General features: G+C 46.7%; 1 protein-coding gene across 4 annotated transcripts in view; it reads right to left on the minus strand.

The window, feature by feature from the left end:
- Positions 1-284: 284 nt before the first annotated feature.
- PKIG (cAMP-dependent protein kinase inhibitor gamma) overlaps positions 285-15,839 on the minus strand; it is a 110,241-nt gene continuing 94,686 nt past the window's right edge. For 3 of the 4 annotated variants that reach the window (XM_036824899.1, XM_036824898.1, XM_036824900.1), the window contains exons 3-5: positions 4,025-4,198; positions 1,265-1,338; positions 285-1,018 (exon numbers count right to left, since the gene is read on the minus strand). In XM_036824899.1, coding sequence (XP_036680794.1) covers positions 704-1,018; positions 1,265-1,338; positions 4,025-4,175 — 540 coding nt within the window. In that variant the 5' untranslated portion in view covers positions 4,176-4,198 and the 3' untranslated portion in view covers positions 285-703. The remainder of the gene's footprint in view (positions 1,019-1,264; positions 1,339-4,024; positions 4,199-15,839) is intronic. The other variant, XM_036824901.1, reaches the window with a different exon arrangement.

Below are 15,839 nucleotides of genomic sequence, written 5' to 3' on the forward strand. Positions count from 1 at the left end.
TGAACTCTTAACCCCCTCCTACTCTAGGTCCTAAGGGGGGAAACCTTCCTTTTGGGTTCCCAAAGCTGTGAACTGGGCTGAGAGAGGGTGAGATGGAAGATGATTCTTCAGATACTGGCCTGAGGAGTGGTGCCGGCCTCTGCGGTACCCCAGCATCTTCTCAGGTACTTCATTCCGTGGAAGCCTGGGGCAGCGATGGGTCCCAGCTAATCATGGCCTTGGGGAAACAAGGCCCAGCCCCTGCTTTTGCTGTTGTTTAAAGGAGAAATAATCATCTAAACCTATCACACAAATCATCAGCATTTATTTCCTGGGTCCTAGGTGTCACTTATCTTGGTAGAAAGGGCAAAGAGTTAATCAGAGAGTTTTGAGCACAAGATCCCTTCCCTAAAAATAGATCTGTGAAGCTCCATGAGGGAACCTCAGAGCTGCATAGATGGTCAAAAAGTTTAACTTACAATGGCTTCCAAAATAAAAGGTAAATTGTCAGCTCCCTCCCTCTCTGCTGAGAAAAGGTTTAAAGTTTCTAAAAAGTTTAAAAGTGCTTCTTAAAAAAGGGGTAAGAAGGTCCTGACACAGAAGGCTGGCTGGGTTGGAGAAGAGGGGGCAGAGCTAGAATGCGGTCCCTGCCCAGGCTGTTCACCCAGGTGGCAGGACCCAGCCCCCGAGTCCCAGCACCTGCTGAATAAATAACATCCTGTGGTTACAGTGTCTTGAAAGTGTACCCCGGGCGAGTGAGGAGGTGGTGGGAGCGTGGAGCCTGGGGGTGTGGGCAGAGGGCCTTCCCAGGGTAGGGGCCACGGGAGCCTCTGGGGCTGCCTTTCAGTCTGGCCTGGCTTGCCTGGAACACATTGCTCAGCGGAAAGGCTGCCGGGCCAGTGCCAGGGCTTTCCGTCCACAGCGCGTCTCTCTTCCAGCCTCCTCGGGCAAGGTCATGTTCAAGATGAGGTGGTCCCATCGCTGCTCTTGGGCTGATTGCTGCCTTCCTTGTCTGGGGTGCCCACCTCCGCCTGTCCTTCTGCAGAGGAGAGAGAAAGGAGCATATACACAAACGTAATGCATAGAAGGAGGCCTAGAGGGGCCCAGCCATAGCAGTAACAGTGGATAAGCCCTGGGGAGCAGGACAGGAGCTGGATTGGGGAGGGGGGTAGCTAAAGGGAACTTTAGCCTAGTCTGTAACATTTTAATTTCTACAAAGAAAATGTGCATGCGCTGTTACTAGTATAATTAAAGTGAAGAAAAGGCCAGGATCACGGATGGATACTTGTAGCTGGTGAGGGTCAGGATATTTGTGTGGAGTGTCTAGAGTCCCAGCATGTGCTCGGCAAACGGTAGTTCTTGTAAGACAGAGAAGGGCATCAGAAGATGCCAGCCCAGGGGAGCACCAGGGGTGGCCTGCAGCAGGGGCTGGGGTGGAGCCCGTGGCTGTTTCACTGTGCTGTGTCCCCACCACACCACCCCCATCTCCCTCTCTGGCCTCTGTCTTTGCATCCTTAGGCTAAGCCCTTCGCGTGACTAGGGAGAAACTACCCTGCACCCAGATCCTGAGGCTGCAGACTGACAAGTACTTTCCGTGCAGTCACACAGCAGCCTGGAGGTGTGATGAGGGTCACGATACGACTCGGATGAGAAAAACAAGGCTCAGAGAGGTGAACCGACTTGCCTGAGAGCCAAACAGTGGAGGGAGCCGTGTCCCTTCCACTAACTAGGAGGCTGCCGCCTAAAGGAGCGCTCTCCAGGGTTTGTAAAGACCCGTCACTGACACCGCCTCATTCTGCCCTGGCAGCTGGCTTCAGAGGTGGGGTTAGTGGTAGTGAGCGGTGCAGGGAGAACTTGGACACCTGCGCCTCAGGTCACCTCCTATCATGGGCCAGGGCCTGTGCACGAGGTACCTGGTGTCCTGGCAGCTGTCCTGGCAGCAAAGGCCGGGTCCCAGAGGGTCCTTCTGGCCCACTGGAAGCCTGACAAATTAGACTGCGCTTCAGGCAGATTTCCCAGTTTGTGATGCCCGATTTGGTCCGAAGCCTCCCACCCTGGCGAGCAAGAATATTTTCGTTAAATTCCGCAGTAACTACCGCTCTGCCATTTCCTTGCTGTGGGACCTCAGGCAATTTATTTAATCTCTCCAAGCCTCTGCTTCCTGATCTATGAAGTGAGGGTGACATCCCTGCCCCTCTGTGGTCACCTGGTACATGGGACAGCTCAGCCAGGGGCAAGGCTTCCTCTGTGCAGGCCCCAGCTCTCTTCTGGCCCACAGAGAGGTCCCCAAGCATTTTCCTCTCCAACCAGCACCCCTGGGACTCCCGCAGGGCAGTTTCACAGCGTGATTCGGAAAGTTTCCCGGTCACATGCTGCCAAGCAGTGCGTTCATATTCCTTCATGCCCTGCTGGTTGTTTATGTTTCATTATTCGGCCAAGTAAGGAAATGTTTGTGCTCCCCACGTAAGAAAACATCAGAGAAGACAAAGGTTCGCACACAAAGGGCTTGGGGAGCGTTAACACACATGAGTTGGGGAGGCCTGGTGGCCAGGCCTCAGGACGGGCAAAGGCTGTGGCTCCTCCTCCCCTGCCCGGGCTCTGCATCAGTTTCCCGGGAGCTTTAGGCAAATAGATGTTCCAGGGCCCGCAGGATCAGAACCTGTATTCTCTGTACTCCCACTCCCTTGGTGAGTCCGCTGGACTGAGCATGGCTCGCAGACGTGCCAGCGGAAGCTGCTCATTGCAGGGCCTGCTGGAAGGCGCCTCGGCCACTCTGGCCTGCACTGCACCAGGCGCACTTCACTGCCTTGCGCTGAGCGCCACTCCTTCCTCAGGTCCCCCTTTCAACTGTCCGTCACCCTGGCACACAGCTGCCAGGACACCGGGTACCGCAGGGATCTCGAATCGGACGGGGGTGGGAGCCGGCATTAGAGGGCCTGGGCAGGTGGATGAGCGGCTACACTGAGTTGAAGGAGATAGAAAACCGTTCACCAGAGCAGACGCAGATGCCCTGGCAGCAGGCCTGGCGTGGCAGCTGGGCGTGCTGGTCAGTGAACAGCCATTGACCAGGCACCTCTTCCGGGTGCCAAACACCACCAGGCACCGAGGGCCCAGGATGCGGATCCCAGAGGAGAGGCCCTGTGCTCAGGGGGCTGTGGAGGTGGCCAAGAAAAGAGGCGCCTCCCCTGCCAGACAGGGGGAGGCGGTCAGAGACGGCTTCTCAGCAGAGCGGTCTGGGCCTCTAAGAAAGAGGAAAAGCCAGCCCGGCAAAGGGAGGGCAGGCAGGACCAGACAGAGGGAGAGTGTGCAAGGCCCATCAGGGACTTTCAGGAAACAGAAGTCCCTTCCTCAGGCTGGACCAGAGGCGCAGGGGAGAAAGATGGGAGCAGAGGCTGGAGGGGAGCAGGGTCAGACCCAGGGAGGCTTCCACGGCTGGTGAGGAGTTCGGGCTGCAGGACAAGGGAGGGCTGACGGACCGCTGACGGGACGGCACGGGGAGGGAGGGTGGGGTTCCTCGGGCAGCCAGGACTGGTGAGGAATGTTCTAGCAGAGGAAACCGTGAGATGAAGCGGGGTGGACGCAGGGGCAGAAGCACGATGGGACAGGGGGTTTAAATGAACCCTGCTGGCAGCTGTCCAGCAGGAGGGTTGGGGCGGGGGTGGATCAGGGAGGCCCGAGCAGAGGCCGCTGCGGTGCTGGGAGTGGCCTGAGCCAGGTGGTGGCTGTGGGGACACAGAGAAGCGGAGGGACTGGGGAGGGACCTTGGAGGAGAACTGACAGGGCCTGTGGGTGGATGGGGAGGCTGAGGGGAAAGGGAAGCACCGGGATGCCTGGCCAGAGGGTCCTCACGGCCTGAGACGTTGGCACCCCCTAGCCTAGGGAGTGGCTGCCCTCTGCCACTGACCGTGGGCCTGGGGCCTGATTTAAATCCAGTTTCTTCTCTGAGAAAGTGGGGGCAGGCTAGGACTTAGAGGCCAGTCCCGGAGCCCAGAAGAGGGTCTCCCACCAGGAGTGCTTGAACACAAGAGTGCCCGTGGGTTCTGACCTGCGCCCTCGAGGGCCATCTCGCCCATGTCGCCAGCCAGCTTCCGTACGCTTACGGCCTCGGAGTCTCCCTGGATGTCAGGGACTGCGTTCCGGCGGCCCGTCCGGTCACAGGAGATGAAGTCCGAGTAGGAGGACTCGACCTCCATCATGCCTGTCGCATCGCTCTTCAGGCCTGTGGGGACAAGGGCAGGAGGGCAGAGGTGAACCCTGGTGCATCCTGCACAGAAGACTCAGCTTGGGGCCCGGCACTGATGTCTTTTGACAAACTGACAGTTATTGCCTTGCTCGCTGACAACAAAACAGAAAGCACAGAAAAGTACAAAGAACAAAATAAGTCATGCATAATTTTATACCCCAAAAGCCACCACCACCGTTTTAAAGAACATCTTTTGTGTTTTCTTTAAGTAAAGTTCACGATAACTATCTACACATTTATCAACACCATGTACCAGGCACTGGCTAGGGGCCACAGATGCAGCAACGAACAAGTCAGCCGTGGTCCTTGCCCTCAGGGAGCTTACAGTCTACTGGGTCATTTAGCGTAATTACCTAATACCTAAGTAATTACCACAGTGCTCCGGACTTCCAGGGAGAAGGCAGGGTACCAGAGTGTGTGGTGGCCCCCAAGCTGTAAGCTTATTCAGCTTTCTGCTTTCCGGAGAACTGCTTGTCTCTTTCTTGGTATGCACTCCTGACGCTGTGGTATTGAGTGTAAAAAAGGAAAATGGCTTGCGGCCAGTTTCGTTCCAGGTGCCTGCTCTGGATCTAAGAGCCCCTGGTTGTTCCCCAGAATAAGGACGTGCTGCCCTGAGGGGGAAGTCTGTATCTCCAAAGAACGGCCCATAAGGCATGCTGACGCATAGATAGTGGCGCATAGATAGTGGCGACAGAATTATGTGGAATTACAGGGTTTACTGATTTATTGTCTAATATTCGTTCTGTACTAAACCTATATATACATTCATGCTCTTTGAATAAACTTGCCTTGCAACCATCAGTTGTCTTGGCCCTTCTGACCCCATACTGGTGCTTTTCAGTTCCTTACCCCTCACCGCCAGGAACTTCTAGCTTTCTGCAGCCGGTCTGCGGCAAGAGTGACTACCAGGGCCTGACCAAGGCTTGGGGGTCAGGAAGTGACATTTTAGCCGAGATCCTAGGAGGAATAGATAGACAAGGAGCCTAGACCAGGAGTGAGGGGAAGAGCACGTATGAAGGCTCTGTGGAGCAAAGGCACGGTGGGATGGAAGAAACGTAAGAGCCATGGGCTGGGGAACTGTGGGAGAGGGGCCAAGACACCGAGGATGCTGCTGAGCTGGGCAGGGGCCCGATCACATCTTCAATTTGGTCCCTGAGGCTCATGAATGTTCCGATTAGCATTTTCTTTTTTTTTTTTTTTTTTAATGCTATTCTTGTCTGCTTACATTCTTTTTTTATTTATGTATGTATGTATGTATGTATGGCTGTGTTGGGTCTTCGTTTCTGTGCGAGGGCTTTCTCTAGTTGTGGCAAGCGGGGGCCACTCTTCATCGCGGTGCGCGGGCCTCTCACTATCGCGGCCTCTCCTGTTGCGGAGCACAGGCTCCAGACGCGCAGGCTCAGTAATTGCGGCTCACGGGCCGAGTCGCTCCGCGGCATGTGGGATCCTCCCAGACCAGGGCTCGAACCCGCGTCCCCCGCACCGGCAGGCAGATTCTCAACCACTGCGCCACCAGGGAAGCCCTAGCATTTTCAAAGATGACTCTGGCACCTAAGGTGAGCAGACCTGAATGGGGGCCAGCTAGGGGGCTCCTGCAAAAATTCAGGTGTGAGAAGATGGTGGGTGAAGCAGGGATGGAAGAAGGTATTGCATGCAAATAGAAATCAAAAGAAAGTGGGAGTAGCAGCACTCATATGAGACGAAATAGACTTTAAAATAAAGGCTGTTATAAGAGACAAAGAAGGAAGGACACTACATAATGACCAAGGGGTCAGTCCAAGAAGAAGACATAACAATCGTAAAGATATATGCATCCAACATAGGAGCACCTCAATATATAAGGCAAATACTAACAATCATAAAGGGAGAAATCAACAGTAACACGATAGTGGGGGACTTTAACACCCCACTTTCATCAATGGACAGATCATCCAGACAGAAAATCAATAAAGAAACACAGGCCTTAAATGACACATTAGACCAGATGGACTTAATTGATATTTATAGAGCATTCCATCCAAAAGCAGCAGAATATACATTCTTCTCAAGTGCACATGGAACATTCTCCAGGACTGACCACATGCTGGGCCACAAAGTGAGCCTCGGTAAATTTAAGAAAAGTGAAATCATATCAAGCATCTTTTCCGACCACAATGCTGAGATAAGAAATAAACTACAAGAAAAAAACTGTAAAAAACACAAACACATGGAGGCTACACAATATGCTACTAAACAACCAATGGGTCACTGAAGAAATCAAACAGGAAATCAAAAAGTACCTAGAGAAAAATGAAACGAAAGCACAATGATCCAAAACCTATGGGATGCAGCAAAAGTAGTTCTAAGAGGGAAGTTTATAGCAATACAATCCTACCTCAAGAAACAAGAAAAATCTCAAATAAACAACCTAACCTTACACCTAAAGCAACTAGAAAAAGAAGAACAAATAAAACCTATAGTAGAAGGAAAGAAATCATAAAGATCAGAGCAGAAATAAATGAAACTGAGACGAAGAAAACAATATGAAACTAAAAGCTGGTCCTCTGAAAAGATAAACAAAATTGATAAACCTTTAGCCAGACTCATCAAGAAGAAAAGGGAGAGGACTCAAATCAATAAAATTAGAAATGAAAAAGAAGTTACAACCGACACCACAGAAATACAAAGGATCATAAGAGACTACTAACAGGGACTTCACTTCCCTGGTGGTCCAGTGAGTAAGACTCTGTGTTCCCAATGCAGGGGGCCCGGGTTCTATCCTTGGTCAGGGAACTAGATCCCACATGCATGTCGCAACAAAGAAGCCCGCATGCCACAACTAAACATGCCACAATGAAGATCCCACGTGCTGCAACTAAGACCCAGTGCAGCCTAAAAAAAACAGGACTACTACAAGCAACTGTATGCCAATAAAACAGACAACCTGAAAGAAATGTACAAATTCTTAGAAAGATACAATCTCCCAAGACTGAACCAGGAAGAAATAGAAAATATGAACAGACCCATCACAAGTACTGAAATTGAAACTGTGATTAAAGAACTTACAAAAAACAGAAGTCCAGGACCCAATGGCTTCACAGATGAATTCTATCAAACATTTAGAGAAGAGCTAACACCTGTCCTTCTGAAACTGTTCCACAAAACTGCAGAGGAAGGAAAACTCCCAAACTCATTCTGTGAGGCCACTATCAGCCTGATACCAAAACCAGACAAAGATACCACAAAAAAAAAAAGAAAATTACAGGCCAATATCACTGAAAAACATAGACATAAAAAATCCTCAACAGGGACTTCCCTGGTGGTGCAGTGCTTAAGAATCCACCTGCCGGGCTTCCCTGGTGGCGCAGTGGTTGAGAGTCTGCCTGCCGATGCAGGGGACACGGGTTCGAGCCCTGGTCTGGGAAGATCCCACATGCCACGGAGCGACTAGGCCCGTGAGCCACAATTGCTGAGCCTGCGCGTCTGGAGCCTGTGCTCCGCAACAGGAGAGGCCGCGATAGTGACAGGCCCGCACACCGCGATGAAGAGTGGCCCCGACTTGCCACAAGTGGAGAAAGCCCTCGCGCGGAAACAAAGACCCAACACAGCCATCAGTAAATAAATAAATAAATAAATAAAATTAAAAAAAAAAAAAAAAAAGAATCCGCCTGCCAACGCAGGGGACATGGGTTCGAGCCCTGGTCCGGGGAGATCCCACGTGCTGCGGAGCAACTAAGGCCATGTGCCACAACTACTGAGCCTTCACTCTGGAGCCCACGAGCCACAAATACTGAAGCCCATGACCCACGAGCCTACAGCCTGTGCTCCGCAACAAAGAGAAGCCACTGCTTGCCGCAACTAGAGAAAGCTCGCACGCAGCAACGAAGACCCAATGCAGCAAAAAAAAACGAAAACAAAAAAACAACCACCTCAACAAAATACTAGCAATCTGAATCCAACAATACATTAAAAGGATCATACACCATGATCAAGTGGGATATATCCCAGGGATGCAAGGATTTTTCAATATCAGCAAATCGATCAATGTGATATACCACATCAACAACTGAAGAATAAAAACCATATGATCATCTCAATAGATGCAGAAAAAGCTTTTAACAAAATTCAACACCCATTTATGATAAAAACTCTCCAGAAAGTGGGCTTAGAGGGAACATACCTCAACATAATAAAGCCATATACGACAAACCTACAACTAACATCATACTCAACAGTGAAAAGCTAAAAGCATTTCCTCTAAGACCAGGAACAAGACAAGGATGTCCACTCTTGCCACTTTTATTCAACATAGTTTTGGAAGTCCAAGCTACAGCAATCAGAGAAGAAAAAGAAATAAAAGGAATCCAAATTGGAAAAGAGGAGGTAAAACTGTCACTGTTTGCAGATGACATGATACTATACATAGAAAATCCTAAAGACACTACCAGAAAACTACTAGAGCTCATCAATGAATTTGGTAAAGTTGCAGGTTACAAAATTAATACACAGAAATCTGTTGCATTTCTATACACTAACAATGAAAGATCAGGAAGAGAAATTCAAGAAATAATCCCATTTACCACTGCATCAAAAAGAATAAAATACCTAGGTATAAACCTACCTACGGAGACAAAAGACCTGTACTCCGAAAACTATAAGATGCTGATGAAAGAAATCAAAGACAACACAAACAGATGGAAAGAAATACCGTGTTCTTGGATTGGAAGAATCAATACTATCAAAATGACTATACTACCCAGGGCAATCTACAGATTCAATGAAATCCCTATCAAATTACCAATGGCATTTTTCACAGAACTAGAACAAAAAATCTTAAAATTTGTATGGAGACACAAAAGACCCCGAATAGCCAAGGCAATCGTGAGAAAGAAAAATCAGGCACCCTGACTTCAGACTATACTACAAAGCTACAGGCATCAAAACAGTATGGTTTTTTGTTTGTTTTTAATGCAAAAATGAGATTGATAGATACCAAACCTGGGTTTCTTATTAATCAATACAAATTTCTGGTAAAAAAAAAAAATAGAAATACAGATCAATGGAACAGGATAGAAAGCCCAGAAATAAACCCACGCAACTGTGGTCAATTAATCTACGACAAAGGAGGCAAGACTATACAATGGAGGAAAGACAATCTCTTCAATAAATGGTGCTGGGAAAACTGGACAGCTACATGTAAACACATGAAATTAGAACATTCTATAACATTGTACACAAAAATAAACTCAAAATGGATTAAAGACCTAAATTTGAGACCAGATGCTGTAAAACTCTTAGAGGAAAACATAGGCAGAACACTCTCTGACATAAATCACAGCAAGATCCTTTTTGATCCATCTCCCAGAGTAATGGAAATAAAAACAAAAATAAATGGGACCTAATTAAACTCAAAAGCTTTTGCACAGCAAAGGAAACCATAAACAAAATGAAAAGACAACCCACAGAATGGGAGAAAATATTTGCAGATGATGTCACCAACAAGGGATTCGTTTCCAAAATTTACAAACAGCTCATGTGGCTTAATATCATCAAAACAAACAACCTCATCAAAAAATGGGCAGAAGACCTAAGTAGACATTTCTCCAAAGAAGACATACAGATGAAGAGGCACATGAAAAGATGTTCAACATCGCTAATTACTAGAGAAATGCAAATCAAAACTATAATGAGATATCACCTCACACCAGTCAGAACGGCTATCATCAAAAAATCCACAAACAGTAAATGCTGGAGAGGGTGTGGAGAGAAGGGAACCCTCCTACACTGTTGGTGGGAATGTAAATTAGTGCAGCCACTATGGAAAACAGTATGGAGGTTCCTTAAGAAACTAAAAATTGATCTACCATATGATCCTGCAATCCCACTCCTGGGCATATACCCAGAGAAAGACATGGTCTGAAAGGATACATGCACCCCAGTATTCACTGCAGCACTGTTGACGATAGCCAAGACATGGAAGCAACCTAAATGCCCATCGACAGAAGAATGGATAAAGAAGATATGGTACATATATACAATGGAATATTACTCAGCCTTTAAAAAGAACGAAATAATGCCATTTGCAGCAACATGGATGGACCTAGAGGTTGTCATACTGAGTGAAGTAAGTCAGACAGAGAAAGAGAAATATCATATGATATCACTTACATGCGAATCAAAAAAGATACAAATGAACTTATTTACAAAACAGAAACAGACTCACAGATTTAGAGAACGAACTTATGGTTACCGGGGGGGAAGGGTGGGAAAGAGGGATAGTTAGGGTGTTTGAGATTGATGTGTACACACTGCTATATTTAAAACGGATAGGACTTCCCTGGTGGCGCAGTGGTTAAGAATCCGCCTGCCAATGCAGGGGACACGGGTTCGAGCCCTGGTCCGGGAAGATCCCACATGCCGCGGAGCAACTAAGCCCGTGCGCCACAACTACTGAGCCTGTGTTCTAGAGCCTGCGAGCCACAACTACTGAGCCCGCGTGCCTAGAGCCCATGCTCCACAACGAGAAGCCACCGCAATAAGAAGGCCGCACACCACAACGAAGAGTAGCCCTGGCTTGCTGCAACTAGAGAAAGCCCATGCGCAGCAACGAAGACCCAACGCAGCCTAAACAATAAATAATAAATAAATAAATAAAACCTTACTAAAAAAAAAAAAAAAAAAAAAGAATTGTGCTGAAAATGGATAACCAACAAGGACCTACTGTACAGCACAGGGAACTCTGCTCAATATTCTCTAACAACCTAACTGGGAAAAGAATTTGAAAAAAACCAGATACATGTATATGTATAACTGAATCACTTTGTTGTACACCTAAAACTAACACAACATTGTTAATCAACTATACTCTAATATAAAATGAAAAGTTTAAAAAAAACCAAAGATGGTGGGTGAAGGAAGGATGTGGTGATGGACAGACACATTCTAGATGTAATCTGGAGGATGAATCACCAGGACTTGGTGTTTGGCTGATGGGGAAGTGAGCTTCCTGACATGAATAAGTAGGTGGATGGAGGATGGTTCATGAGATGGGGGATGGGTTGGGAGGAAAGACAGGAAATTAGGAGTTACTGCTACAGAGATGGTGGTTAATAGCCCTGCTGGTTGATTTTTACAGCTGAGAGAGAAAAGAAGAGAACCACATATATAAAGAAGAGCCATACACATGTAAAAAAGGATTTGTGAGAACATACTATAGTACACTGTATTTTATAGCTTACTGTTTGAAACTCCCTAAAACACGTCATGAAGGTTCCCTCTAGATGATTTTTGTATATGCACCATGATATATTTGATGAGTCCCCTAGAAATGAACATGGAGGCACTTTCCCATTTTCCATCACTATGGACAGCACTAGGTCTTTATGTAAATATTTGTGCCTATGTCTAATTATTTCCTTAGAGTATATTCCTAGAAGTAGAATTGCTAAGCTAAAGGGAAGGGTGAAATAATATTTAAGACACATTTTTGATACATTTCCAAGTTGCTTTCCTTAATGACATAATGGTATTTATAATAACAGAAAAAGATGAGGAAATAAAACATAAATTCAGTTCTGTTCCTATTTATATTCCCACCAGCAGCCTGTAAGATTGCCTGTTTATCTGCACCCTTGTCAACAATGGGTATTGCTATTATATATATTTTTTAAAAGGCTAATCTGCTAGGGGAATACGAGTATCTCTCTTTGAGCACCTATGATTTCCTGAAGGCAATCAAATCACACAAGTCAGGCCGTGGACTCTGGCCACTTGGCACACCCTGAGTTAGCGAGGGACGGGGGGGTCTAAGCCACTGGCCTGACCACGAGCTCACAGTCCTCTAGGTGAGATGGGCCCAGCCAATTCCAGTTTTAGACACACGTAGGCAAATGCCAATGCTCTTTATAGTATGAGGATGTTTACTGCACATCCTAGGTCAGTGATAGGGAAGCTCCCAAATGTCCCTCAAAAGGCTAGGCATTAAACAAATTATAAAGTATTCACAAAAAAATACCCTGCACCAGATGGACCTGTACTGATGGCAAAGTGTCTGAGATAAACTGTTAATTGCGAAATGCATGTTGCAAAACAACACCTTAAAGAAAACCCAGTTTCAACTCATACAACTCAACAACAAAAAAAACAAACAACCCAATCGAAAAACGGGCAGAAGACCTAAATAGACACTTCTACAAAGAAGACATACAGATGGCCAATAGGCACGTGAAAAGATGCTCAATGTTGCTAATTATTAGAGAAATGGAAATCAAAACTAAAATGAGGTACCACCTCACACCGGTCAGAATGGCCATCATTAAAAAGTCAACAAATAACAAATGCTGGAGAGGGTGTGGATAAAAGGGAACCCACCTACGCTGTTGGTGGGAATGTAAGTTGGTGCAGCCACTGCGGAAAACAGTATGGAGGTTCCTCAGAAAACTAATACGATCCATATGATCCAGCAATCCCTCTCCTGTGCATATATCCAGACAAAACTATAATTCAAAAAGATGCATGCACCCTTATGTTCACAGCAACACTATTCACAATAGCCAAGACATGGAAACAACCTAAATGTCCATTGACAGATGAATGGACAAAGAAGATGTGATACATTTATACAATGGAATACTCCTCATCCATAAAAAAGAATGAAGTAATGCCATTTGCAGCAACATGGATGCAAGTAGAGATTATCATACTAAGTGAAATAAGTCAGAAGGACAAATACGATATGATATCACTTATATGCAGAATCTAAAATATGACACAAATGAACCTATCTATGAAACAGAAGCATAGAGAACAGACTGGTGGTTGCCAAGGGGGAGGGGATTGGGGGAGGGATGGAGTGGGAGGTTGGGGTGAGCACATGTAAACTATTATGTACAGAATGGATAAACAACAAGGTCCTACTGTATAGCACAGAGAACTATATTCATTATCCTATGATAAACCATAATGGAAAAGAATATGAAAAAAGAATGTATATATGTATAACTGAATCACTTTGCTGTACAGCAGAAATTAACACAACATTGTAAGTCTATACTTCAATTAAAAAAAAAAAAGAGAAAGAAAGAAAACCCAGTTTCTATGGGGAAAGATAGCAGATACAAGAAAAAAAACCTTGCCAAGTGTGGTACTTTGTGTCTAAGGGGAACTTTCACTTCTAAGACTAAATTTTTATAATGGTAGGAGTTTTTATAAGCCCAAGTTATTGTTCAACGCTTTCAGAAAGTAACTGACATTGGCAGGAAGCAGCTGGAAAGCAGCCAGGGTGGGGCTCAGTAACTAGTGTGTGTGTGTCTGTGCGTGTGAGTGCTGTGTGAAAAGAGGGGCTGGCTGCTATGGAGGGCTAGACCACATCTCCCCACAACACCTAGCTCAGAAGAGACACCTAAAGAATAAATTAGGGGCACTCAAAGATCAGACAGGGGAGACAGAGAGGCGTCCTGTAGTAGACAGAGAGAAGAACAAGAGACGTGACCTTGTGCTATGAACCTGGCTCTGCCACCAGACCTTGAGCAAGACTGCCCCTCTCTGGGCCTCCATTACCAGATCTGTAAAACAGAATAAAGGCGGGCCCAGAATTCTGTTTAAGGCAGCCCCCCCAGCTCCAGCAGGGGGCGCACCGAGCCTATTTTTCTAAGCGGCCTTGAGAGAAAGAAGTTGCCCTAGTTGTGTTTCCGGCTCTTTCTCAGCAAAAAAACCTCTGAACTCTCTGAAGTCCCAGAGGTGGCTCTTCTGTAGGTCACAGAAGTTTCACTTCTACACTCTCCCTCTGGGGAAACTGCTCAAAGCTTGAGAACAGGGCAGTGGCCTGTTGCAATAACAGCAGTTAACACAGAATAAAAATTATGATGACGGTTCTAACAATAATCGTAAAGGTAACACTTATCAAGTCATCATGTTTTCCATACCTCGCTTACTAAATTGCCACAACAGCCTCTGAGGTCTGCGAGGTGAGTTTATAACCACGACTTGGGAAGGTCTCAGGCGGACCCATACCTGCTGGTGGGAAGGAGACACTGGGCAGGCCACGCCAGCTCCCGAGCCCCTTCTCCTCAGTCCTTTTCCTCCAGCTAGACCGTTGGCTCTATGAGAACTGGTATTCCTGTCTGGATTTTCACCAGGCCAGACTGAAAGGCCTAATCCTGGCAGCTGAACCATATGTTTCTGGCTGCTCCATCCTCAGATGCTCAACCAGGGCCTGGCAAAGAGCAGGTACTAAATAATTACTCGCCAAATTAAATCTGAATCTCTCTGTCTACCTGTCTGTCTATCTTCCCTCCATCCCTCTTTCCCTATCTGTGGAAACCATAAAGTGACTCACTCCTTTGGCCAGTGGGAAAGGCCTCTGTCCACTGTAGATGGCTGTGCTGATGTTCTGGTCCAGGATCTCTAGCATCTGACACTGTGGGATGGACGGAGTTACAGGCTCCATCTAAAAGGCCAGCTTCCTGCTGGAACTGACACCCTGGGGCTTTGGCTCCTGCCCTTGCCTGGCTGACCTTACAGGCTGCCCAGGGTAGGAAGCTGACTTTCCTGGCTCGGAGAAGGAAGCGTACCAAGTTCAAAAGCCAATGCTGCAAAACACCAACTGTGGCCAGTGTGCTCCGGCTGCCATCCCCATCCCCCCAGGGAAGACCAATTCCAAAGACAGGTCTGGGGGTGGGGTGCGTCTGGGGAGCTCTCTGACCCACAGCACAAGCACACGATTTCGTTTTTCTTCAACATTTGTATTCTTCCCTCACTCTCTGCTCTTAAAGTCAACAGCAAATGGGGAAATATAAGAAAGAATCCTCAGAGTTGGAAGCTGCATCAGAAAACGGTCATTCTCAGACTCTGTTAAGGAGAGTATAAACGCCAGGACCTCTCTGAGTGACTTAACATGATACATCAAGAAACCTCACCTTTTTTCATATCCTTGAGCCACTAAGTCAGCTTATAATACTTTTTTCTAAGAACGTAATCCATGTTGTGCATGAGGATAAAGGTTCAAAGAAGTTCATCACAGTATTACTTGTAATAGTCAAAAACTAAAGACACCAAAATGAGCTCCTAAATGGGCACGTCACATGTCCTAAATGGACAATAGAGAAATATATACATATTTAACTAATTTGTATCCAAATGAAATACCATTCGGGTATTAAAATGTTTGTGAAGTTTTTAAGAGACAGGGGGAAATAGATTGTTCACACAGATTGTTCACGTAGATTGCTAAATGAAGAATCTCAATGATATGATCACATATCAATATTACTTAATTAAATTATGAATGATTTTTAAATTTTCTGTATTTTTTTTTCAGTGAAAGCATTCACTTTATTTTTAAATTATTTCATTTTTGAGTATGTGTGTGCATGGTATGAAACTCAAAAAGTATGAAAGGAGGGACTTCCCTCGTGGCACAGTGGTTAAGAATCCACCTGCCAATGCAGGGGACATGGGTTCGAGCCCTGGTCCGGGAAGATCCCACATGCTGTGGAGCAGCTAAGCCCGCGCGCCACAACTACTGAGCCTGCGCTCTAGAGCCCGCGAGCCACAATGACTGAGCCCGCATGCCACAACTACTAAGCCCGCGCGCCTAGAGCCTCTGCTCCACAACAAGAGAAGCCACCGCAATGAGAAG

The sequence above is a fragment of the Balaenoptera musculus genome, chromosome 15 (assembly GCF_009873245.2).
Source record: "Balaenoptera musculus isolate JJ_BM4_2016_0621 chromosome 15, mBalMus1.pri.v3, whole genome shotgun sequence".
NCBI lineage: Eukaryota > Metazoa > Chordata > Mammalia > Artiodactyla > Balaenopteridae > Balaenoptera > Balaenoptera musculus.